The sequence below is a fragment of the Notolepis coatsorum genome (genome assembly GCF_963971535.1).
Source record: "Notolepis coatsorum genome assembly, chromosome: 14".
Classification (NCBI taxonomy): domain Eukaryota; kingdom Metazoa; phylum Chordata; class Actinopteri; order Aulopiformes; family Paralepididae; genus Notolepis; species Notolepis coatsorum.
The window spans coordinates 77889359-77915770 of record NC_140178.1 but is presented as its reverse complement, the minus strand read 5'-3'; the positions used below and the strand labels follow the sequence as shown (position 1 = coordinate 77915770).

The 26412-nt window shown below is 44.6% G+C and overlaps 2 protein-coding genes across 2 annotated transcripts in view; both read right to left on the bottom strand.

Annotated features, from left to right (window-relative positions):
- Positions 1–26412, bottom strand: part of tnrc6c1 (trinucleotide repeat containing adaptor 6C1) — a 232364-nt gene that overhangs the window by 108407 nt on the left and 97545 nt on the right. Inside the window, exon 4 of the mRNA XM_084329916.1 lies at positions 13299–13631. Within this exon, the coding sequence (XP_084186042.1) occupies positions 13299–13631 (333 nt within the window). The remainder of the gene's footprint in view (positions 1–13298; positions 13632–26412) is intronic.
- LOC311239846 (ADP-ribosylhydrolase ARH3-like) overlaps positions 21701–26412 on the bottom strand; it is a gene marked incomplete at both ends in the record, with an annotated part of 31481 nt that continues 26769 nt past the window's right edge. The window contains one exon of the mRNA XM_084328293.1: positions 21701–21706. Within this exon, the coding sequence (XP_084184419.1) occupies positions 21701–21706 (6 nt within the window). The remainder of the gene's footprint in view (positions 21707–26412) is intronic.

Genomic DNA, 26412 nt, shown 5'->3' with positions numbered 1-26412 from the left:
ATGCAGGTGGTCACGCCCGCATTGATTGTGCAAAATGCAAAAAAATATAGGTAACAGGATATGCATGATAAAAAAAGACATGCCATGTTCCTGAAAAAGCTATAAAAAATACCTATGGTCATTAATTTAGCAGTGGGAAATGGGAATATCATTTTTGGAACAGTGTGTGTGTCTATTATGTCTGTGTAGTATGTCTGTATTGAGCCGTACTGTATTGTACCCATTCTGCAATCTGTTAAATAAAGTTTTCATTCATTCTACAGAGAAAAATGATAGAAAAAAAAGTGTGAAGTGCCACAGAACAACAGTGACCCTTTTGGAAATTGACATCCTGTTTGTTCCTTTATAACCAGTATATTCTTTATAGACTTTAAAACTAAACTCTGGTTGGAAGACAGTGAAATGATTGTTGTGTGAACCTAACCTCTTCTGCTTAAGAAAGAATTGCCTGGTCTGCATAGAGGTGTCTGTGAGAGCAAGCCTGCAGTAGGGAGTTAACCCTAAAGAATGTGACCCTGAGAGGCAGCAGGAGAGGCCGCAGAAGAGGAAGGAGGAGAGGAGAGTAAACTGTAATGTGTACTGTAATGTAAACTAATGTACTATAGTACACTGAGTACTGTATTGTACCTATAACCTATTGTACCTGTATATATCTGTATATGTATGTGTTAGGCTAATCATGCTAAAAAAGGACCATGTACTATATTCTCGTGCAGAAAGTGTGAATTGCTTCCACCATGTCAATACTGCTTGGCCACTGGGGAATGTGAGACGACCGTGGGGCCTCTGGTAGCCTGCTAGAAACAGATAGGGATTTTCCAACACAAGGTAATCTGTTGCTCCTCCAGTTACTGTGACGAATACAGAGGGAGGAGAATTCATCATGTGTTATACGTTGATTGGCTAGTGGAATGACATAGCTATGACATCACTGTATTTGGACCAATAAGCGAAGAGATCTAGGGCCCTTTATAAAGGCCAACTTGCCAGATCACAGACAGATTTTGAGCTTTTGAGAGATTTTAAAGATTTTCCAAGCAGGCACAAGCCGTGTCAGATGAGATGTTTTTGTTTTATAATTCTTTTAACTGAGTTGGATATTTCCAATGAAGTCTCCTTTGTAACTTGCCTTTTCTAATTAAAAATACTTCTTTATAATATCTATTGAGTTCGTGGACTGCTTTCTGCCGCAATGGGCCACGATGCTGGCCGCGCCCTGATTTCCTCTGAGGTGACTATGTCCTGAAATACAGATTGAATCAATTGCTGGTTAATGCTTTTCAGCTAAAGTTATAGATTATATATATATATACTATTGACGGTAGTAATGCTTGGTTTCACTGTTTGTTGTTTGCGAGCGCCGGTAGCCACTGTGTTGGACGGGTCCCATCAGATTTGTGGGAAACTGAAAGTCTAAGCCACTGCAGGGCCGGACGATCGGTACCATGGATTGATGGGCCTGTCAAACTGATAAGGGGTTATGGGACTTGCAAATGATTGTTAGTACGCTAATATTACACTATTGGCAGTAGTAAAACTTATTAAACGGTGAAGTAATATCATCAAGCTTTCAAATGAGCAGTATTACAGACCATTCCTCACAAATGAGGACGGTGATGGTGGTGACGGTGACGTAAGATCATCAAGCTTTCACATGAGCAGTATTACAGACCATTCCTCACAAATGAGGACGGTGATGGTGGTGACGGTGACGTAAGATCATCAAGCTTTCAAATGAGCAGTATTACAGACCATTCCTCACAAATGAGGACGGTGATGGTGGTGACGGTGACGTAATATCATCAGGTTTTCAGAGAAGCAGCATTACAGGCCCTTTCGTAAAATGATGATAATAATGATGATGATGATGATGATAATAACAAAATATGTTTATTATAGGCATATAAGAGTTCTCCTAGACAATACATTCGGTTTATTACAAACAAGAAGAGATTAACAACTCTTCATGATTACATTTCATATCAACTGGATATAACTAGACCAGTGACTTGAAGTAATCTAGACAGAAATAGTAATTGACTCGAGAACTTGGCGAGTTTAGCACCTCGCCGGGGGATATCGAGCGGCCACAGGTTTTATATCTCGAGTAGGTGATTGAGATATATAGAGACGACCTGTAGCTCTTTTCAAAAAGCCAATGCGATTTTGTGTTTTTCCTCAATATCTCTGCAATGCCTGCGAGTTACCAGTAACTGTATTTGTCATACCATGACAATTCACGACAACTTTTAAAACGGATCAATTTATTTATATGTATAAATCGCATTCAGGAAATTGGGCGTCAGTGGAGGAATGGGAGGAGGGGACAGTGGAGGCGCAGAGGCGCAAACGGCTGTTAGTGTTCACCAACCAACACATTTACACATTCCTGCATTTGTATTGTTTTATCCACAGAATATTTGCAAACCTTTTGTTCCAGAGACAAAAGCCACAGAGTGGGCAATCAAGAGACACTGGCTAAGTTGATTTGACACGCTCGGTCCGCGGCCGCCTCGGTGCGTCAGTCTACTCAATCCCCTGAGCTCTGAGCTTTATCCGGTCGCGTCGCTGTCTTCTTCTGGTCGCAACGGTCTGACTTCCTGTGATAACTGTCTAATCTACACTGCTGCCACCTGTCGTCACGGAGGAGAATTGCACCCATTTTGTAAAAAAAAATAATAATAATAATAAGTACAAAATACGTACCAATCCGTGAGCCGTGAAGAGGCCGTGCAGAGGGTCGAAAAACAGGAGAATCCCGGTAAAACCGTGAGTGTTGACAGCTATGATTTTAAGTGACATTGTCATGATTTAGTTTAATTAAATGAACAAGATCAAATAAGAAATAAAAATAAAATAAGATAAAAACTGGAAAACCGTGTTCCTCAGACTGTGGTACACACATTCAAATGAGCAAGTAACGCCTTGGGCGACAGTTTATTACTTCTACTTATTAGAGCTGTTTTGCTGTTCTCTCCTGGGTTGCACAATGAGTATATCATATTTCAGATAGGCCCATTCTCCCCTTGCTCTTGCTGCTCTCATCTGAGGTAGCAGTTCTTTACGTTTTTGGCGCACAGCATCCGAGAAGTCTTCATTCATATAAATGTTGGTGCCTTTTAGATTGGTAGCTTTTGAGAGAATTTCCTGTCTATCTTTATACCTGAATAACTTCACTAATATAGATCGTGGCCTCTTGCCATCACCATCAGCCGATGGCCTTCCAATACAGTGTGCTCATTCTATTTCTATATGCTTTTGATACATTTTCATTTTTTCACTTAAGATTTCTCTGAATTTCTTTTCAGAGTCCGACCAATTTTCGTCAGGTGATTCTGGGATGCCGTCAATGACAATGTTGTTTCTCCTAGACTGGTTTTCTAGATACTCAACTTTGTCCAGCCAGCGTTTGTTTTCAGCTTGAAGAGCCTCAGAGTTGGATTGAAGGTGTTTAATAGCACCAGTGGTCTCAGAATTAAGAGTGACCTTCAATTCATCCACTTCTCTCAAGAGTATTCAAGGCTCCTTTTAACCTCCTGCATTTATCTAGACAGATCATCAATACGCTTATTGGTTGAGTCATTGATCATTTGCACAAAGCCCTTGAAACTATTCTCTTGTTGCGTGATAAGATCTTTATAGTAGGACTTTTGTTGGTCCAAAAGCTCACGAACAACTGAGAGAGAAATAAGGTCTTCTTCATTTTTCTTAGGTGGCATTTTATCAGATTGTCAATGCCCCTCTAGACAGTTAAACAGTTACAACTGGCCTGATGGTGACACCTGGGCCTGGCCTGATGGTACAGCCTGGGCCTGGCCTGGTGGTGGTAGCTGTGCTGGTGGAGCCTAGGCCTGGCTTGATGGTGAAGCCTGGGCCTGGCCTGATGGTGGTAGCTGGGCTGGTGAGGCCAGGGCCTGGTCTTATGGTGAAGCCTGGGCCTGGCCGCGTGAATATTAAAGGCAACCAACTTGTGTTCGGCTTTTCTCTGATTGGCCGCGCCCCCACGCGCAGTCGTCCCACGTCCCAAATGAAATCCAAGGAGCGCAAGCGAGCGGCAGCGCGGGCAACCAACTTGTGTACCATGGGCTGCTGTTCCAACGCACTTGTGTTGGGCTGCTGTTTCACTTGTGTATAAACAAAGCCCATACAGTTATGAACTGCGCTGAACTAGAAAGCGTAACGTTATTATGTTTCGCGTTTTTAACAACCAACTACCAGATTCACTCGTGTATAAACAAAGCCCATACAGTTATGAAATGCGCTGAACTAGAAAGCGTAACGTTATTATGTTTCGCGTTAACAACCAACTACCAGATTCACTCGTGTATAAACAAAGCCCATACAGTTATGAAATGCGCTGAACTAGAAAGCGTAACGTTATTATGTTTCGCGTTTTTAACAACCAACTACCAGATTCACTCGTGTATAAACAAAGCCCATACAGTTATGAAATGCGCTGAACTAGAAAGCGTAACGTTATTATGTTTCGCGTTCCATTGATTAACGCCATTACCTGCTGTGCTGTAGGAAGCAGAGGTACAGTAAGTTACAGTAGGTGTAGGTTACATGTTTAATCAAAGCCCATACCATTTTTTAGATGAATGATTGTGGATATAATATAGAAAACACATCATTATGATATTGTCAGAGGGAGAGGCATGACTTCGCGACAGCCATAACTATATAACTGTAACGTTATATGTTATTTCGCCCGTGGAGGCTGCTGAGCCTGAAGCGCCAGCGGGGCGACGCGGTGGTTTATCCCCGGCTTTCGTGCGCCGCCGCCGGCTTGATACAGCTTCAGCAGCAGCAGCGGCGGTGCTCTGTTGTAGGAAGCCCTTCAATGACAGCGGCGCGCTCTCATATTTTGCGAATGCATAAACTATATCTTAAATTATGGCTATGTGTCTAATATGGCTGTCGCTTATCAATGACTTCGCGACAGCCATATTAGACACATCGCCATAATTTAAGATATAGTTTATGCATTCGCAAATATGAGAGCTCTGTCATTGAAGTGGGTGGTGGCAGCATTACTAACAGTAGCGATTTTTATTGTTTTGTCATGACCAAACATAATCCCAACATAGATAGGAGGTGTACTGTATGTCAAATGTCGGTCATGTGGTGGAAGAGTTTAGTACAGTCACACAACAGAACACCGCTGTAGTACAGTCACACAACAGAACACCGCTGGTTCGACCAGCTCTCCTGCCGCGTCTCTCTTGCCGCAAGGGCGTGTGCTAGTGGATTGATTGATTGGCCGTGTGGCCAATCAGAGAAACGCTGAACGAAAAGCTGAACACAAGTTGGTTGCCTTTAATATTCACGCGGCCTGGCCTGATGGTGGTAGCTGGGCCTCTGCTGAAGCCTGGTCCTGGTGGAAGTAGGGCCTCTGCTGAAGCCTGGTCCTGGTGGAAGTAGGGCCTCTGCTGAAACCTGGTCCTGGTGGAAGTAGGGCCTCTGCTGAAGCCTGGTCCTGGTGGAAGTAGGGCCTCTGCTGAAACCTGGTCCTGGTGGAAGTAGGGCCTCTGCTGAAGCCTGTGCCTCGCCTGGTGGAATTAGATCCTCTGCTGAGGCCTGGGCTTGGTGGAAGTAGGGCCTCTACTGAGGCATGGGCCTGGCCTGGTGGATGTATAGGACCACTGCTGCAGCCTGGGTCTGGCCTGGTGGAAGCAGGACCACTGCTGGGCTTGGTTTGGTTAAAGCTGAGTCTGGTCTCAATCTAGATTTCACAGATTCAACTTGATCTATTTAAAAATAAACACCTAAAAACCTCTGGTGAGGTTTTGGTCGATAGAACAGAGAGGATTAGCAAGATTTTGAAGAGATTGTCTCAAGGTTCCTCACAACACACTTCCTCGAGCGGCCATCTTGGATTTGGAGCTTAGCAGAAACCCACGGAAGAGTATGGAGGCCTGAGTGCTCTCCGATGAAACATGGATGCACACACACAACTAGAGCTCTTGTGGTATGACGAGTCTGTCTGTCGGTCTGTCCTCCTGTAGCCAATCAGGCCAGAGACACAGGGAGCAGAGCGGGCCCTGCCAGAGAGGGGCGGGGAGAAGCAGCAACATTTACCGTAAGCCGTGAGTCACTTCAGCCCACAGAACTGGACCTCTGCCACCCACGCACTCTCTCTCTCGCTCCTCCTCGTGTCTCTCTTCTCTTCTCTCTCTCTCTCCATCCTTCCCTCTCTATCTGTGCCAGGTCAGGCCCACTCCGGCGACCTGCCAGCAAGCTCCATATCGCTCCTCCCAGGAAATAGCTCTGGTCAGCAGATCCCGACATGACATGGGAACCACAGCCAAGAAGAAGAAGAAGAAGAAGAAGAAGAAGAAGAAGAAGAAGAAGAAGAAGAAGAAGAAGAAGAAGAAGAAGAAGAAGAAGAAGAAGAAGAAGAAGAAGAAGAAGAAGAAGAAGAAGAAGAAGAAGAAGAAGAAGAAGAAGAAGAAGAAGAAGAAGAAGAAGAAGAAGAAGAAGAAGAAGAAGAAAGGACAAATATCTTATCTCCGTGAAGATGGAAGCTTCACTAAACAACATCAGAGGTTCTTGGCCGATGCAGAGACAGGCCAAAAATAAATCTGCAATTCCCTTCCCAGATCGTGCACAAACGCCAAGTGGACTAAACTGACATTTCATTATCACATTACAGACGTTTTGATAGCCTTGGATATTATCCCCTCGGCTCTGAGCCACTTGAAGACATAAGAGATGGGCTTGTTGTAGCCAGGCGAGTTTCACTACAGCAGAGCTAAACAGATGGGCTGAACAAATGCGTGCACGCGCACACACACGCGCGCATACACACACACACACACACACACCAAGAGCCAGCTGTGTTTACTCTCCGCCCCTCTGCTCAGGCGGCCATATCATCCTCTCGCTCTCTCTTTCTGTTTGTAAGCCCAGCCAGGTAGAGGCAGGGTAAAAACAAACACAGACAGACAGACAGACAGACAGACAGACAGACAGACAGACAGACAGACAGACAGACAGACAGAACCTCAGACAGACAGACAGACCGACCGACAGACAGACAGCACTTCAGACAGACACAGACAGAACCTCAGAGGCAGTGCTCCACAGGCAGGTACACTAGAGTGCCTCTGTGCTCACTGTGCCAGAGCAGGCAGAGTGGAGCTGGGCTAACCCCAGGGGGAACAGGCACATGGCTACGGCCTGATGAGAATGCCAACACCAACAACACGCCGCGGCTAATACAAGCAGCACAGGGAGCGCTCCGAGCTGGAGTGGTCACAGGCAACTTGACTGGGAAGTGAGCGGGGAAGCGCTAGCCGTGTGCTGCTGGGCATTGGGCAATTGAGGGAATTACCAAGTGCGTTTACATTAGGGGTGTAGCGGTACACACGAAGAACGGTTCAGTACATACCTCGGTTTGGAAGTTATGGTTCGGTACGTTTCTGGTACCGTGGGGGGGGGGGGAGAAGAAATACTGGACTCACAGTTGTAGGGCCCTATGAACTCTTTTCCCACATTTTTGGGGATCCTAATTTACTGTATTTTTACCTATTTCTATTACATAATTATTATGTAGAGGACTGCTCCTATGAGGTTAGTGTATCCCCATGTCATAACTATTTGCAAGCGCCAGCATGCGAACAGACGAAGCTGCTAGTCGTCAGTCAGGAATCAAACCATCACCATCACAGTCTGTGTCTCTGTCACAATGTTGAGCACGGTGAGGTAATCCAGGTAATCCGTGGTTTCATCAACTGCAGCGGATATTTTCTTGCTTACAGATCTACTGAGGAAGTGCATGTGTTGTTCAAAGACCACAGGCAAATGGACTTGATGAAGGCTGATCTAATTTTCCGGCAAAGCGCCTCCCTACTTGCAATATTTAAATCAGGAAAGGACGAGCTTCCTCGTTTTCGCCCCTCCCCACGTATGTCCAACTCTGCACCTTCTATCCAATTCTATGCTCCACACACACAGCCTCAACATCAACAAACGCACGTATTGTACCTACATGTGAGTGTACTGTCTCGCCTATAGTTAGGTGAGTGTACTGTGTCGCCTATAGTTAGGTGAGTGTACTGTGTCGCCTATCGTTAGGTGAGTGTACTGTGTTGTCTATCGTTAGGTGAGTGTACTGTGTTGTCTATCGCTAGGTGAGTGTACTGTGTTGTCTATCGTTAGGTGAGTGTACTGTGTTGTCTATCGTTAGGTGAGTGTACTGTGTTGTCTATCGTTAGGTGAGTGTACTGTGTTGTCTATCGCTAGGTGAGTGTACTGTGGTGTCTATCGTTAGGTGAGTGTACTGTGTTGTCTATCGTTAGGTGAGTGTACTGTGTTGTCTATTGTTAGGTGAGTGTACTGTGTTGTCTATCGTTAGGTGAGTGTACTGTGTTGTCTATCGCTAGGTGAGTGTACTGTGTTGTCTATCGCTAGGTGAGTGTACTGTGTTGTCTATCGCTAGGTGAGTGTACTGTGTTGTCTATCGCTAGGTGAGTGTACTGTGTTGTCTATCGCTAGGTGAGTGTACTCTGTTGCTTATCGCTAGGTGAGTGTACTGTGTTGTCTATCGTTAGGTGAGTGAGTGTACTGTGTTGTCTATCGTTAGGTGAGTGAGTGTACTATGTTGTCTATCGTTAGGTGAGTGTACTGTGTTGTCTATCGTTAGGTGAGTGTACTGTGTTGTCTATCACTAGGTGAGTCAGGGTTCACAGACATTGCAAAATGAAATTCAAGGACATTCAAGTACTTTCCTAAGCACTATTTTTCATTTTAAAAGGGCATTTAAAAGGATACAATTCACTTTTAAATGCTGTTTTTTATAGAAAAAAAAAGTCTGATCCAATATTTATGGCTTAAAACTAGGGATGTCCAATATTATCGGCCTACCGATATTATCGGCCGATATTGGCATTAAAATGTGATATGGAAAAATATCTGTATCGGTTTTCAATTTTTTTTTTTTACATTTCTATAACCTTTATTTACCCAGGCAAGCAAGTAAGAACTCATTCTGATTTTATTTATTATGTAGTATAATGTTGTGTTAATTCCACAACAAGAGATATGTAATGTTAATTACCTGAAATTATTCAGTTTTTGGGGGGGGACGGGACCCTGCATATATCGGTATCGGTTGATATCGGTATCGGAAATTAAGAGTTGGACAATATCGGTATATCGGTATCGGTAAAAAAGCCAATATCGAGCATCCCTACTTAAAACCAATTTCCGACAATTAGTTACAATAAAAAAAATGTATTTCTTGATTCCGAATTTTGTAAAATTTTTATTTTAAGATTTTATTTATAGCATTTTCAGCTTTTTTGGTCAACGCAGGACCTTTTGGCCACGCAGGACTGACCGAGGAGAGAGGGTGAAACGGGAGGAGAAGAGGGGAAGACAAAGCTAGACTATTAACTCGGTTCACAACGGCCACCGAACTGAAAGTCCTTTACGGAGCGGCTCAGTGCAAATACACGTACTGTTACACCCCGAATTGACATGGACATTCATATTCTGAATACCAACTAATATCCTGGTTAAGGACCTGGATGCCTGGGATAAGGTGTTATACTTGTACATATCCCCATTACCAATGTACACGAGTGAAAGGAATTGCAAGCATTGACCACATTCAAGGTGGGAACAGGGGGGATAGAGATCGCAACCCGAGTGTAACATGAGAGCAAAATGACCGCCGTGTGAATATGGTCCATTGTCATGGGAGCAGAGGCCACACAGGACCACAGGACCCAGCAGTAAAGGGGAACAAGGTGTTCACATGACACAGTATCACCAGCTGATATCACAGTCATCATATTCATGTTTCTTATAGTTGGGATATGAACTATCCTGTCTAGATCCTTGAGTGTCCTGAATAATATCAGAAGATTGATGGGCATGTAAAGGTCCCACACTGATATCATGATAGAATTCGGGGTACAGAAGTACTCGCCTTTGGCAGCAGTTTAAGTTCCGTTTCCATGCAAATATTCGTATGTAAACTGGGGTATTAGAACAGTAGGGGTGTAACGGTACACAAAAACCACGTTTCGGTACGTACCTCGGTTTTGAAGTCACGGTTCGGTACGGGTTTTCGGTACAGTGGGGGAAAGTTTGGCTTTCCATGTTCCACTCAGGGGTGATGTAGTGGGCAGTAACTAATTGTACTTGTAGGGCTGTCAACGAATATTCTATATTCTTGATATTATTTGTATTCAGTGTTTTAACAGATACAAACAAAGCAGACAGGACAGACAAAATCAAGACATCACAGCGACAAATAAAAAAATATATACCCTCCCCCCTCCCAAAAAAAAAAAAAAAAAAAAAAAAACAAGACAATATATTCTATATTGAAATTAATAATCAACTTGTTAAAAAAAATTCCTATATGCGCTGCATGACGGATAGGAGACACGCAACGTCATTGAGCTGAACAACGTGCTACTTAATGAACAACAACATTAACAACAACGAAGACAGTGATTTGCACTCTGAGCAATCGCAAGCCCCGGTTGGAAATACTTTACTTAGAACCTCGAGACAGTTTTATGCAAGCTATGTAAACTACAGCTGACCTACCTTCTTTTTTATGCTAAGCTATTTTGGGAGTTTTAGCGTCAAGAATGTAAGTAGCCTACTTTGTTTTAGCACTTTATTGTAAATCATCCCTCAGGGTACAACGTTATTGAATAGAGAAAAAAGCGTCATGCAGGTCCTGTTTCATATCATTCATTTGATCTCCGAGAGACAGCCCCTTCTCAACTCACTGAGAGAGAGGGTGTGTGGGTGTGTGTGCGTGCGTTACAGGTAATCTCTCATGTTGTGTGTGGGTTGAACGAACACCCGGCCCTTTGCGCAAATTATATTTTGGGAAGGGGTGAACTTGGGAGTTTTGAATACAATTCTGCACGTAAAAAAAAGTTATTCACGTTAGGGCTGGGCGATATATCAAGTATACTGAGATGTAGTAAATTACTATATCGTGAACATCTTTTAAATTCTGGGGAGCCACAAATTGGAATTTGCTACCTTCACAGCTAAAATGCATCAGTAGCCGGCACAATTAAAAAAAAAAGTTAAATCATGGCTCCTCGACAATGTCAAAAACTAGATTTTAAAATGCATGAAAATGGTGTCCGATACATTGTTGCCTGTGGCTACGTTTGTACTGCATTTAACACTTTAACTGCCAGAAGACGTTTTTAGGCGTCCTTCCCCGCCATGCTCAAGGTGCCGAAGACGCCGTAACTCGTCTTTGATATCAATATTTAAAAAATCTGTGATCGGATTCATATTTCCCATCCGCTGGCCTGAGACCCACCAAAAAGCCCCACTGAACCCTCCAGCGGTTCAAGAGCGCCATCTGGTGGCCGATCGGCGCAATCGCCCAACAGGAAGCCACTTGGACGATGTGCTATTCACCCACACCACTTCCGGGCACTCGGTACATGTCCCGGGACTCGAGCTCGTCACAACACACAGCGATCCGTTGCCAATAACTCGATAAACAACATGATTTGGACGTATATACCATTATACAGTACAACCTGAAAATGGTTCATCTGGATAAACATCCCATAATCGAAAACGGTCTACACCACGCTGATCGTCCAACGGCGCGAGGAAGATACGGTAAGATTCAGCGTTATTTTTGAACGTGTTCGATATAAACTGCTCTGATGAACATATGACCCACACTAGATGAATGATATAACGCTGCCCACGGAATTATAAACGATCCCCCGCCCATCCGGTCAACATCAGATGATACGTAGAAACTTCTAGAAGTACGTCCAATTGAATTTTTTTATATCGCGCCGATTGCCATCAAACTGTATTTCATCATCAATATAATGCATTTGGGGCTATAGATCACGTTCTGGAGAAAGCTGCAGAAAGAGATGAAAACATACTTATACATTAGACCATATTTTACTATGAATATGTGAATGAAAAAGTTTAACGTTGCTACACAATGAACAATACATATAGGACTTTGAATGGGCCCTAATAATGGCAATCTAGCAATAGGATTTGAAAGGTTATAGCCCTGCAAAGAAGGGGAACTTATCCATAGACAAATAGAGCTGGCAACAGATGGTATATCATGAATTTAACCTCCGGCAGCCAAAGTGTTAAAATTGTCATGTCTATGTAGTTTGTCAAATTGTTATTTATGGTCATGTTTTGTCTGTCTGAGACCAAGGACCACAATGGAAATAAGTCTTGACTTTTTTGTGTAGCATCCTTGGCGTTTTTCTGGAATCTTGTAATTTTTTAAATGTCTAATAAAAGTAAATCAAATCAAATCAAATCGAGTATGTTGTCACGTCGCGGCTGAGATGAGACTTGCTTTCAGAGCTTACCTCTCATTTCATTATAAACACAGACCAGCGCGGACCTTCAATGACATGCAATTTAATTGACGCAAGCAATGGGCTAATGTTAGCTGCTAACCAAGTTATCCCATAACTAAGCTAAGCTAACTAGCGTTAGTCGCTAACCCTGGAAACGCTCAAAGCGGACTCCATGACAGACGACACCAGTTCCATTCGTGAGGAAAGGGGGTGGGTTATATTGACGAGGCTTGACAACAGAGGTTCAAAGATAACTTCATATTTATTGGTTATTCGTTTCATTATATCGGGCATCCAGTTTCCATCTCCGTGTGTTCAACTGTTCCATGTGTTGACGTTCGAGTGTGACATCATCGCCTACGGCAGCTTATACGCTCAAAATGCAAACCTAAAACAAAAAACCCGGGGGCGCTGGCTCTCTCGCTCTCTCTCTCTACGTTCAATGATTTAAAGTAGCCAAAGGTAACAGTATAAATACTAACTGGATAGTTGATGATATAAACATTTAATTTCATTATCTGAAATATTCTAAAATCATTAAGTCTGCTATAAGCCATTATCCCTTTGTGTGTGATTATTATTTTCTCACAGTAGTGTGTATATATATATATATATATATATATATATATATATATATATATATATATATATATATATATATATATATATATATGTGTGTGTGTGTGTGTGTGTTTGGCTAAAGTGGATAGAAAACACAGTACTGTGCAAAAGTCTTAGGCACCCAAGATTTTTTTTATTATATATAGTCTTAAATGTATTAGTGAGTCAGTAGACTACTTAGTACATTTTCATTTAAGCATCTTCATGGTTTAATAATGCAAACATATGTTGCAGGGACTATTATAATCATCATATTGGCGTGACTGCATGCATCAAAGGGTTAAATCAAGCATTTTTAAGTGCTTTAGATATATTGGATATATGGATGCTGACCTGTGTGCAGGCTGGCTGCAGAGGAGGAAGAGGAGGGTGCGGCTGTCACAGGCTCGGTGGCCGCGGGGCGTCCCGGGGCGGTCAGAGGCAAGGTCCCAGGGGGCAGAGGCTGGCCCCTCTTCAGCAGCTGCTTGTGCTCCTGCTGACGGAAGCGTGGGGGCACCTCTCTGGGTGGGTAGCTGCGCTGCGTTGTCTGGGGCTGCTGCGCTGTCTGGGACTGGCCTCCAGAGGGGGCACGTTTGCCATTGCCGCTGCTGGGGGGTACAGATGGGGTGGCACTGGGGTTGGCGGGGGGAGGAGGAGGGGTAGGACCGGGCTTGGCAGAGTCTGGCACTGTGTGTGTGTGGGGGGAGGGGGAGAGAGAGAGAGAGAGAGAGAGAGAGAGAGAGAGAGAGAGAGAGAGAGAGAGAGAGAGAGAGAGAGAGAGAGAGAGAGAGAAGGTTAGGGCAGTGAACAGAACACATGGCATACAGCATAAACACATGGGCACTAGCACTGTGCCCTCTCACTCCATTAGTTCACTACTCATTTGTGTCGGGTGTTGTGCTGACCAGTTTATAAAAATTATTTAAAATGTTTATTAACAACGCTGAGGCTGAGCTTTCAAACCCCGCCGTGTGTGTGTCTGAAACCCTAATTGAACTCTGGGTACCTTTGAAATTTATATCCGATATATTTCGGACCCACCCCGAGCTTTTAAGCAGTGCTTGGTGGTCCAAATTAACCTGGCTACTAGGGAGCTGCGAGTGACTGCGTATTCAAAAGCCCCTGGCTTGCACATCGCAGTCACGAAAGGGGCTAAGGTATGGCTCTGGTTAGAGGTCTGGCTACTGGGGGTATGGCTCTGGTTAGAGGTCTGGCTACTGGGGGTATGGCTCTGGTTAGAGGTCTGGCTACTGGGGGTATGGCTCTGGTTAGAGGTCTGGCTCTGGTTAGAGGTCTGGCTACTGGGGGTATGGCTCTGGTTAGAGGTCTGGCTACTGGGGGTATGGCTCTGGTTAGAGGTCTGGCTACTGGGGGTATGGCTCTGGTTAGAGGTCTGGCTACTGGGGGTATGGCTCTGGTTAGAGGTCTGGCTCTGGTTAGAGGTCTGGCTACTGGGGGTATGGCTCTGGTTAGAGGTCTGGCTACTGGGGGTATGGCTCTGGTTAGAGGTCTGGCTACTGGGGGTATGGCTCTGGTTAGAGGTCTGGCTACTGGGGGTATGGCTCTGGTTAGAGGTCTGGCTACTGGGGGTATGGCTCTGGTTAGAGGTCTGGCTACTGGGGGTATGGCTCTGGTTAGAGGTCTGGCTACTGGGGGTATGGCTCTGGTTAGAGGTCTGGCTACTGGGGGTATAGCTCTGGTTAGAGGTCTGACTCTGGTTAGAGGTCTGGCTACTGGGGGTATGGCTCTGGTTAGAGGTCTGGCTACTGGGGGTATGGCTCTGGTTAGAGGTCTGGCTACTGGGGGTATGGCTCTGGTTAGAGGTCTGGCTACTGGGGGTATAGCACTGGTTAGTTGTCTGGCTCTGGTTAGAGGTCTGGCTACTGGGGGTATGGCTCTGGTTAGAGGTCTGGCTACTGGGGGTATGGCTCTGGTTAGAGGTCTGGCTACTGGGGGTATAGCTCTGGTTAGAGGTCTGACTCTGGTTAGAGGTCTGGCTACTGGGGGTATGGCTCTGGTCAGACGTCAGTCTAAACCACTAGCGCTACTCTGGACTACTGAAGAGCCTTGCATAACTTCAGGGCGCTCCTATAGTAATAAACTCCTGCCCATTACGACAGCCAAGACACATGCCACACGACACGCAGCTCTCTCAGTGGAGAGCCACCATGCTGCACAGCCTGACCACTAGGGGTGTAACGATGCATCGATGAATCAAAATGCATCGATTCTAATGTGTTAGAATCGATGCATCGATTTGAATATGTTAGAATCGATTATAATCTAAATTAATCGAAACTTATAAGTGTATTGTTTTTATTTACCTATAGTCCATTCATGCTGGGTGAATCAGTTCCCCCAGCCACATTTGTGTATTAAACATTTTTGGGGGAATTACAGAAAATTTATCGAATCGTGGTCAAATTAAGAGATTTTTCCATACATTTTTTATTTAACCTTTATTTATCCAGGCAAGCAATTAAGAACAAATTCAGATTTCATGATGCATCGAATTGTTGCCTGAATAATCGTAATCGAAATGAATCGTTGTGAGGTGGAATCGTTACACCCCTACTGACCACAGATTAGAAACATGGAGGAAGAGGTGGACTGTGAGATAATGTGCTCAGATCATAGAATCTCATATCAGGACAGCATAGTTAAGACAATAAGAATCCAGGAAAAAACATCTATGCGAGTTATTTATGGCCACAACCCTGAATGATCACCTGTTCCCGGGCTCCGCCGAGGGTGCTAAAGGCTAAGTGTCCGTCCTGGCCCCGGCTCTGGTTACCCATGGCAACAGACGGGAAGAGAGAACGGATCTGTCCAGCTCTGTGTATTCTCTCTCTCTCTCTCTCTCTCTCTCTCTTGCTGTCTCTATACCTGCTGTTATCCCTCCCTCACCATTCGTGACCCAACTCTGACCCATCTCTGCTCTGGCTGACCATCTGTTATAATGTCTATGGTTGCAGCCTTGTAATCGCAACTCAGCTGCAACCAGTCATTTCCTCCGGCTCTGCATTAGCCAGCTCTTTATTTTTTGTATATCTCCTTTTTTTTTTTTAGATAGTACTGCTCAGCAGATGTTGAGGGGGGGGGGGTTGGATATATTCCATGGCCCCTGGCATAGCAGGCCACTCTAGCTATGAGAGTACAGATGGGACACTTTTGCTGTGAAAGTTGAAATATTGAAGGGTAATTTTCAGTGCCCAGTGTAATCAAACCACCGTGTTTGTTAACATGCTGATGAAATGAAGCCAGCGCTGTAGAGACGTCCCTGCTGGCTCACTTGGCAGGCTAATGTATTAGTGAGCCGAGTGTGGACGTGCCAGGGGTTAAGGGTCATGGCTAAGTCTAGCAGGAGGATCAACTCAGGGTCAAAAGGCCAGCTGCCAGGTCAGATGCATTATGGGATATGAAGTACACTGGGTAACGGTGTCAGTACAGTGTATCTTCTATAATATTTACTGAGCACGCAGTGAGCTAGAACGTAAACAGAGTGTCAAACATAAATAAATATTTATAACTAAGACGCAGAGAACTACAACCAAGACACCGGCTGAACACACGTATAATCTATGTCGCAGGAAAATAGCATTTGCAAATAGCAAAGCAACAAAGACGTACATAGTCAAATCAGGGACTGAAAGAAAAGATCCTTTGTGTGGCCTATATGAGTTATAAAGAGTCATGCTTTGCCATTGGCTGCTGTCCCAAGCATGTGCAACGAAGCGTTGAACAGCTCTCACACACACAAACACACACACACGGTTATGTAACGATGAGGCCCACACAGAGGGGAGAGGGCAGGATGGTGTCGTAGAACATACACACAGACACAAACACACACGGAGAGACAGACACGTTCACGCACATATCACAATGCGTTTATTGCTCGTCTGCCTTCTGCTCCAGAAGGGGGGCTGTTCTGTGTGATTTCTGCCCCAACAGTGCAGCCACCCTGTGGGTTCAAACCATTGACTGCAGCCCCCCCCCCCCCCCCCCGTTCCATATTCAACCAAGCCTGCCTGCCTGCCTGCCTGCAGCAAAGGAATCAAGGGGAAAGCTCTTGAGCTGGAGCACGCCTCGCATCAGATTTCTCTACATCTGCTCCATTTCCTCTCCGTTCTCCCTCTTTATCCCTCCCGCCCTCCTTTCCATCTCCTCTCTTTCTTGCATTCTCACTCCCTCATTCATCCATTCCAGTCCCCTAGTGTCCCTGGTCATTATGACTGCATTAGGGACAGCAGATGGACACCATCATTCCTGGATAATTCTCCCTGCTGATTGCAAGAGGTGATTTAAAAAATAAAAAAAATAGGGGATTTCATTGCCAGGGCTACGAATGTAATACTACTACTAATAATAATGGGAATGTGTACACAGTGTGTGTGTATGTGACGTATATTCTTCTGGAAGCTTGGGAGGGAGGGAGTGAAGGGGGGGGGGGGGGTTGCCAGGGTGCTCTCTCAGCCAATCAAAGTGCAGCAAGGGAGATGTAGAGTGAAAGAGAGTGAGAGAGATTGAGCGCCGAGGTGCAGTGGGGCTGTGTGGGTAGTAGTGATGTGACGATTCATCGATTTGCATCGGTGCGCCGGCATACACGTTCACGATGCGAGTGCACCGGTGGAATAAGTGCGCATCGGCAAAATGTCAGGCTGAACTCGCGATGCATCTTGTTGTAGCGTCTTTGCATCGGTCAAAAACCGATGCATTCATATAATTTCCTCTCATCCACTTGTCAGCAGTGCACTGTGACTGCACACACACAGCAGATACTATTGCTTCGCTACTACATAAGGCGAGAGCCGCGTCACAGTTATCAACAAACAGTGGAAGTCGAGGAGACATGAATAGAATTGATCAACATGCTAACGCTAGTAGCCTCTGGCTAACGCCAGTTAGCCGTTCAGCTAACGCTAAACTAGTGTCTAACTAACTAACGTGACTCTGCAACACCAGTACCATTAGTGAGGAGGGGGGGGGGGGGTATATTGAAGACGCTTGACAACAGGGGTTCAAAGATAACTTCACATTTATTGGTTATTCGTTTCTTAATTATATCCTTCATGCATCCATCCAGCCTGACTCCGTGTTGTTGACATAATGCGGCTACGGTCGGAAAGTATAGACGCATCCTAGTGACCTAGTCTAGTGTGTGACATCATCAACTGTCGACGGCAACTCAGACGGGGAGGGAGGGTCTCTCTCTCTCTCTCTCGCATCGCCCGGTGCTTCAAATGTATCGTATCGTTGGCACCGTATCGAGATGCGCATCGCATCGGCCTCAGTGAGGAGATGCACATCCCTAGTTGGGTAGAGGCATGGAGGACGAGTTGTGTGTGTGTGTGTGTGTGTGTGTGTGTGTGTGTGTGTGTGTGTGTGTGTGTCACATCCCCCCCCTCACCCCCCCTACGTTTTCCACCGCAAGCTCCAGTCTCGCTGCCTGAAACCAGCTCTGGCCTAATCCTCTTACAATTACAACACTATTCTCCTACAGTAACGCTATGCCCCGCCCCTTTTCTACTCCTCCTTTTAAAAAACAAGAATGGCGATGATGCCGCCCTTTCATTAGTTTATTTTACAAGGCGGTCGGTGCATTAACGTAAACAGTTCCCATGGCAATGATGAAACCGAGGCTTAAGTGTGATTGAGAGGTGTAATTTAGATCCGTCTGAGGGTGTGGGGGGGGGGGGGCGGGGGGGGTGGTCTGTGTAATCTTGTTGTTAATCACTGGGATTTGTACAATCTCTACCTGCTGCTGCTTATGTAGCTAAAAACATACAGCAGCTCAATCACTGAGGTAACATGGTTAAGATATGAGACACGGCCGCACATTCACTCACGCAGTCTTTTAATATTGTTTTCAAACCAAAACAAACAGGCAGCAAATGCCAACGCGTGAGGTGTGGCGTTAAGCCAGAGTCTCGACGCAGTGCACTCTGATGATAAAGTAGGGATAAACATGGATGTCACACAGCTATTATATATACTGTATATATCCGTCTGAATATACCTGCATATAATCCTTCTATATAATTACTTACACCTGCATATAACCCATAACTCTGTATGATGCCATGTATAAGATAATGCTGTATATACCATATATATTTAGTTATTTTTATTTAAAATGTTATATATATATATATATATATCCACACCTGCACATAATCCTTTTACATATCTGTAGATAGTATACTATATCTATATCTGTACTAGGGCTGTCCCCGACTAAGGATTTGGATGGTCGACTATGATTGGTCAAAATTTGCCGTTAGTCGACTATTGGCCAAAAAAAATGTATAATGTTTTTTTATTTTTTAATAAAATAAAAATTTTGGTATCATTCCATTTGGCTGTGGGGTGCTTAATGTCTGAAGGAGTCGACTGAAGGCTTCTTGTCCTCTGCAAAAGCATGCAATTGGTCCACTGATGGATACATCTTGATATTTGTCTAGTCTAGTGTGTTCATTAGATGGGTGAAATCCTCTTTCAGTGCCTCTGTGCCTGTTTTCGTAGGCAGTTAGCCTCTGGTATGCGTGCAATTAGCGTTAGCCACGCTTCTAAGCTTCTTTTCTTTTGGAAAGAATGATAAAAAAAAATTATTATAATTTATAATTTTTTTTTTTTTACTATTCGACTAAGAGGTTGGTTAGTCGACTACAGCTCCTTTTGACCGATTAGCCGACTAATCGACTAATAGGGGGTCAGCCCTAATCTGTACATACCCCACTTTTACTAGTTACGCTGCTGGCCAGTATGACTACGACCATTACTGTCCTTATACCTGTATCACTGTACATAATATATTACAACTCTGTACATAAATCTGATTAGCACTACACCCAGTAGTAGTAATTTATATATTTTATACAATGTTTAATCCCCTGTACATTGTATATTATTATTGCACTTCACTGTTACATTTGCACTCTGGTTGGATGCCAAACTTGTTTTTGTTGTACTGTACTTGTGCTGTATAATGACAATACATTTGAATCTAATCTAATACTAATAATAATCTAACTGGGAACCTTTTGAGGAACTCCAGGGACCAGGGTCTAAATTAAGTTCCGGGGGACATTACTTTACCGCTAAGCTAGAAATACTGCCTTGCGGTTGGGTTGTATGCCTCTGTGGTGGCTTAAGAGTAGGAGGCGGAGCAAACATAGGTCAATAGCAGATCTCCCTGCTGAGTCCAATGGCATTACCCGCGATTCTCTACGACAAATGGTTTCAGATATACTAAAGGGGCTTACGTGTATGGGGCAAACATGGGCCAATGAAATAGGATCCCCCGCCTGAGTCTAATGGTGATACCCGCAAGTCTCTACAACAAACAGTTTACGAGATATGAAATGGGGCGGGGCTTAAGTGTAGGGGGTGGGGCAAACATAGACCAATGTAAGCAGATCTCGAAAATCTCAGGTCTCGAATTCCACCGGCCTGGCCGTGTGGCAATAAAAGGAACTTGAACTTGAGATGTGTAAGGGCAGTTAACCTGTCCTAGACCAACAAAATTATAGTCTGTACTAAGTGGACATTAGTGCCAAATTCCTTCAGATATTGCGTTCACAGGAATGGGACAGACAGACATACATAAAAACTCCCTGCTCGGGGGGTAGGTACTTTTGAAAAGTACAGGAACTATGGGGGTGGGGCTTGCAGTGCTTAACATTCACCCGGTCTGCCTTCTTTCTCACCTTCGTAATATCTCCAGACTCCGCCCCATCTCTGTCCCAATCAAACACCGGAAACCCTGGTCCACCTCATTCGTCACATCCCGGATCGACTACTGCAACACTCTCCTCACCGGCCTTCCCACCAAACTACAAATCCTCCAAAACTCTGCTGCCAGGATCATCACCCGCACCAACTCATCTGACCACATCACCCCCGTCCTCATTCAATTACACTGGCTCCATGTGCCCCTACCGGATTGATTTAAAAAACCTCCTACTCACCTTCAAAGCCCTCCACAATCTAGCCCCCATCTACATCACTGACCTCCTCCAGGAATACACCCCCTCCCGCACCCTCCACTCATCATCTACTGGACTCCTCTCCATCCCCAGCTCACGCCTCAGCACCATGGGTGCCCGAGCTTTCAGCTGCTCGGCTCCCAGACTCTGGAACTCCCTGCCCCCACATATCCGACAGTCTGACTCACTATCAACATTTAAATCTCAACTGAAAACTCATATGTTCAAACTCGCATATTCACTTTAACCTCTGCCACTGTCCTATACCCCTGCTGTTTGTTTTGTTATTTTAACTTAACTGTTTTTATACTTCCTGTTGCTTGTTTTATTGTTAACCTTGACTTTTAACTGCTTTGTGTTTTTTATTAAAAAAATTCTATGATCTGTAAGGTGACCTTGGGTGTCCTGAAAGGCGCCACCAAATAAAATGTATTATTATTATTATTATTATTCTGATTGGTCGAGTACTTGCAGCATTTTATTAAATTGTATTTGTTCATTGATAAACTTATGCATTAAAACAGCCGACTTTTCAACAGCCAATCTCTTAGTTACATCAATATTTTGTGTCTTATGTTTGCAGGTTAAGTATTTAAAGTTCACTATTGCCTATTACCAGGCCACCGTAATCTTAACCAGGAAATGTTCACGTGATTTAAAATTATAATTTTTTACGAATCTCGCAGTTACAACAACATTGGTGTAAGCTAAGCAGGGTTGTGAGAATATAAGTATTTCCAAAACGCAGTGCTGAAATAAAATACAGGCCTATTCCTAGAGATGAAAAGAGCAGATAATTCAACAGTTTTGTATAGGATTGTTATATAATTGATATCGAACACTTTGCCCAGTAGAGCAGAAAAGAAAAGAAACACAGCATCTACCCTATAAACCTAGGATAGGGATAATAAGATATGATGAGACCAACACAGGGGTCATTGCACTATGTTACTTGAAAGACATGACGTCACGTCAAAATCAAATGCAAGCATATTCCTTGAGATGAATAGAACCAACTCGGGCATAGAGAGAGTGATTTGCACTCCAATCTACAAAGCCCCATTTGGAATTACTACGAGTCATCTGGAATCATGTGAATTGCCAGAGCATTGTGAGGCCTGTTGCGCGTTCTGTGTGGTAGTGGTGGAGAGGTAGGATGGAGAGGAGTAGAGAGAGGGATATATGCTCTCTCTCTCTCTCTCTCTCTCTCTCTCTCTCTCTCTCTCATCTCTCTCTCTCTCTCTCTCTCTCTCTCTCTCTCTCTCTCTCTCTCTCTCTCTCTCTCTCCTCTCTCTCTCCTCTCTCTCCTCTCCTCTCTCTCTCTCTCTCTCTCTCTCTCTCTCTCTCTCTCTCTCTCTCTCTCTCTCTCTCTCTCTCTCTCTCTCTCTCTCTCTCTCTCTCTCTCTCTCTCTCTCTCTCTCTCTCTCTCTCTCTCTCTCTCTCAGGTGAAAGCTGAAAAGTATGGCACATGCCTTTGAAGTTGGGAAGCACATAATCGTGTGTGTGCTGCTAATGTGTATGTGTTATTGGTGTGTGTGTTCCTACAAGTTTAATGATAGCGTCATGCCGACTCTGCGTTTCATTCACCAGAACAGGGCTGCCTCGCTCTCAGCTGTAGTGCATCTGTAGACGCACGTGCACACGCTCAGTTAGCCAGTGATTATAGGCTTTTCACGACTGAGCTTTTATCGGCCCTGTGAAGAACCTGAATGAGCACTTTCATACAACCTGGAGAACATCTCCGTGCCCTGAACTGGACCACTATTACTCAATGTTTAGGGGGAAACATGCCTCCACTCTGGGTGGCAAGAGGGGTTTCTACCTTCCACCTTTATAAAGTCCAATACAACAGAAGTTGCAGACAGATGATCTGTTGTGCTGGTATTCTGTATGTCTTTAAATCTGAATATTTATATGCCAAAAATAATAATAATAATAATAATGGATTGGATTTATATAGCGCTCTTCTCTGACTCAGAGCGCTTCACAGAGTCCATTATTCGTTCATACACAGTCATACCGGTGGTGGTAAGCTACAATTGCAGCCAGAGCTGCCCTGAGGCAGACTCACGGAAGCGTGGCGAATAATCAAACGCCTACGGCCCCTCCGACCACCACCAACATTCATTCACATGCATACACATTCATACACATTCATACGAGTCAAGTAGGTTAAGTGTCTTGCCCAAGGACACAACGGCAATGGGATGGACATGGGGCTTGAGCGGGATTCGAACCACCAACCCTTCGATCATTGGACACCCCGCTCTACCCCTGAGCCACGCCGCCCCACAAAAATAATCCATGTTACTGGACAATTAGAATAAAAGCACCTGAAATCTGCTGTCTACTTGAAAAGGATCAATCAGACTACCATGTCCTTTCAGGTGTGGAACATTTACAGATGCATAACTAACTTCTGAGAGGTTGATATTTAACGAAATACTATTATCTCTGTAAAGTTGTAACCCCATATTATGTGCATGCGTGCTCCCGCGCATGCATGTGCTCCCGTGCATGCGCATAAATGTTCCATCGCGAATAAAGACGATGCCCAATTGCCTCTAGGAATGGAATGTAACAACTTCATTCACAGGTTGTGTGTTTGAATGGTCCAACTGTAGTATTTGAACACACCTGGCGACCTGAGCTATTGTTATGCAAAATAGCCAGGTGGGGTACTTGGCGCAGAGTCGAGCGGAACGCATTCTTGTGTGCACGCGCGTACACATCCGTGCATGTGCGCGTGCGTGCTCCTTCTCAAAGAGGTGGAACAGCATGCAACCCCGTCCATGACCACTGACTCCTTAGTCCTTAGTAGTAGGTAGGGTTCTGTTGGTGCTCCCCCATCAAACTAATGGGTGTGCTTGGTAAAAAAATATATATATATATAAAAAGAGGAAACAAAAGGCACAAAGCACTTAAAGAGCACTGGCAATAAACATTGAGACAAGTCCCTGCAAGTGATATGTAAGTGTATGAACACTGCAATAGGTGAAGAGAGAACTCAAAACAGGCTGTATGAACACTGCAATACGTGAAGAGAAAGAGACAGGCTGTGGATCTAACTACCTGCACTGGACTTCCGGCTTCAACATGGACGGTCGCATTTTACGTAGCTCCCGTAATCAACGCAACAGCCAACGCAACAGAGCAACAACAAAGTACTTTGCGCATTTTCTACTTTCCCTCCTGTGGATTATGGATTTGTACCTGAATTCACAACTCAAGCAGCAACTCCAGACAGAAGTGGAGGGTAGCGAAAACGTAAATCAACAGTCCCATTGCGACTTCTACTTGTTAACGGGCACGGAGAGGAAACATCCACCCTTCGGTGCCTCGGCGATCCACGCAGTACTTACTGCAAATCCGGAACGAAAGAAATTACCCCCGGCAGCAAGTGTAATAAGAGATCAATGTTTTTATTATATCTGCTCATGTCGGGTGACATACATCAGAACCTGGTCCCGTAATGACACGGAACCAGAGACTACAGCAAGAAGCGATGGAGGTTCCCATCGCGACCAACAACATCAACAACGCAACCTGTGGCTACATCTACTGCGCGGACGGCAACACTTCCCCAATGACGCCGCAGCAGACGAGCACACGTGAGGCAGTGACGAGAGGAGGTGAACCGAGGGTCGAAACCATGACGACCATCTCGACGCGGGATGTAAACATCTCGACGCCCGATAGCCGGCTAGCTAGCAGAGCTAACAACAAAAACAACCAGGAACGAGTCCTTTGTTGTTCCAACACGGCGCGGGACCCGACGCCCCCCTCCCCCCTTCCCACCCACAACAACACAGAGGAACAGATTACAAACGGACAATACTTCGAACCTGCCAACATAAATGAAATAACCAACGCCAATGGACTGAACATTTTTCACATTAACATTAACAGCTTAAAAAAACAAATTGGATGAAAATCAAGCAAATATTCATAAATGGTAAGGCAAACATACTGTGCTTCTCAGAAACTAAGCTCGACGATTCTGTAAAAGATCCAGAGATAGAGATTGAGAACTACTCAATAATCAGGAATGATAGGAACAAACATGGAGGTGGTGTCTGTATGTACATACACAAGGACACCAAATTCATCAACAGAAATGACCTGAATCATAAATCAATTGAAACTGAAAGGGCGAAATCCCTACTGGTTGGCACAGTCTACAGGCCGCCAGATCATAGTGGCTTTTATGATACAATGGATGGGTGTTTAGCTGGAGTTGAGGATGTAGACAAAATTCTTATTGGAGACTGGAACACGGATATGCAACGAAAAGATGCACCCGTCTTCAAGGCCTTCAGTAGGTTTTGTGATCTGCATGGCCTCAGCCAGCTAATCACCCAACCCACACGTGTATGTGAATCAACTCAGACTACCATTGACCTCATTCTGACCTCCGACAAGTCCAAGATCTCAAATAAAGGGGTTATAGCATGTGGGTTAAGTGATCATTATATGATATTCTGTACCCGAAAAAAACTAAAACAAAAGGCTGGCTGCCACAAAACAGTCACATCTAGAGACCTCAAAACCTACTCTAGCGAGGCCTTCAACCTTGAACTGGAGAGTCTGGACTGGTCAGATGAACTCAATGGTACACTGGTTGACGAAACATGGCTTGGTTTCAAAACCAAATTCTCAGCAATACTAAACGACATGGCCCCCCTAAGAACCACCAGGGTAAAAAATCGCGCTGAGCCGTGGATGCACTCCGAAATACTGGCCGCTATGAAAACCAGAGACAAAAAATGCTCTGAGTTTCGTAAAAGTCAGTCAAAGCTTACTAAAAGCACGAGCAGTGAACTCCAAGCCCACGTGACTGAACTCAAACTAGAAAGAAACAGACTAAGAAACGACGTAAACTCCATGATCAAAACTGCAAAAAAGAATTTCATCAATGACAAAACTGAGGAAAACAAAAACAAACCACGTGAACTTTGGAAATTACTCAATAATCAACTAGGATGCAGTAAAAAACTTAAAACCAGATTCTCAAACATAAACATAAAAACTGACAACACGCTCATCACAGACAAGCTGGATGTAGCCAATTACTTAAACATTTTCTTCACAAACATAGCCACAACACTGGTAAACAAACTACCCTCCCACTCAGGGCTTTATGGGGTAGAACACATAGTAGCTTTCTACAAAAACCTAGGGGTCCGCAAGGACGACTTCAAGCTGGAAACGGTAACAACAGATGAGGTACTCAATAAACTGAGCGCCCTCCAACCTAACAAGGCCACTGGCCATGACAACATCCCCTCCAAATTCCTCAGAGACTCAGCAGCCGCCATCACACCAATCATCACACACATAATAAACCTCTCCATAAAACAGGGACACGTCCCCAAGGACTTCAAAATTGCGAGGGTGACCCCTCTGCACAAAAAGGGCAGCAAATTAGACCCAGGCAACTACCGCCCTGTTTCTATTCTCACCTCCATCTCGAAAGTCAT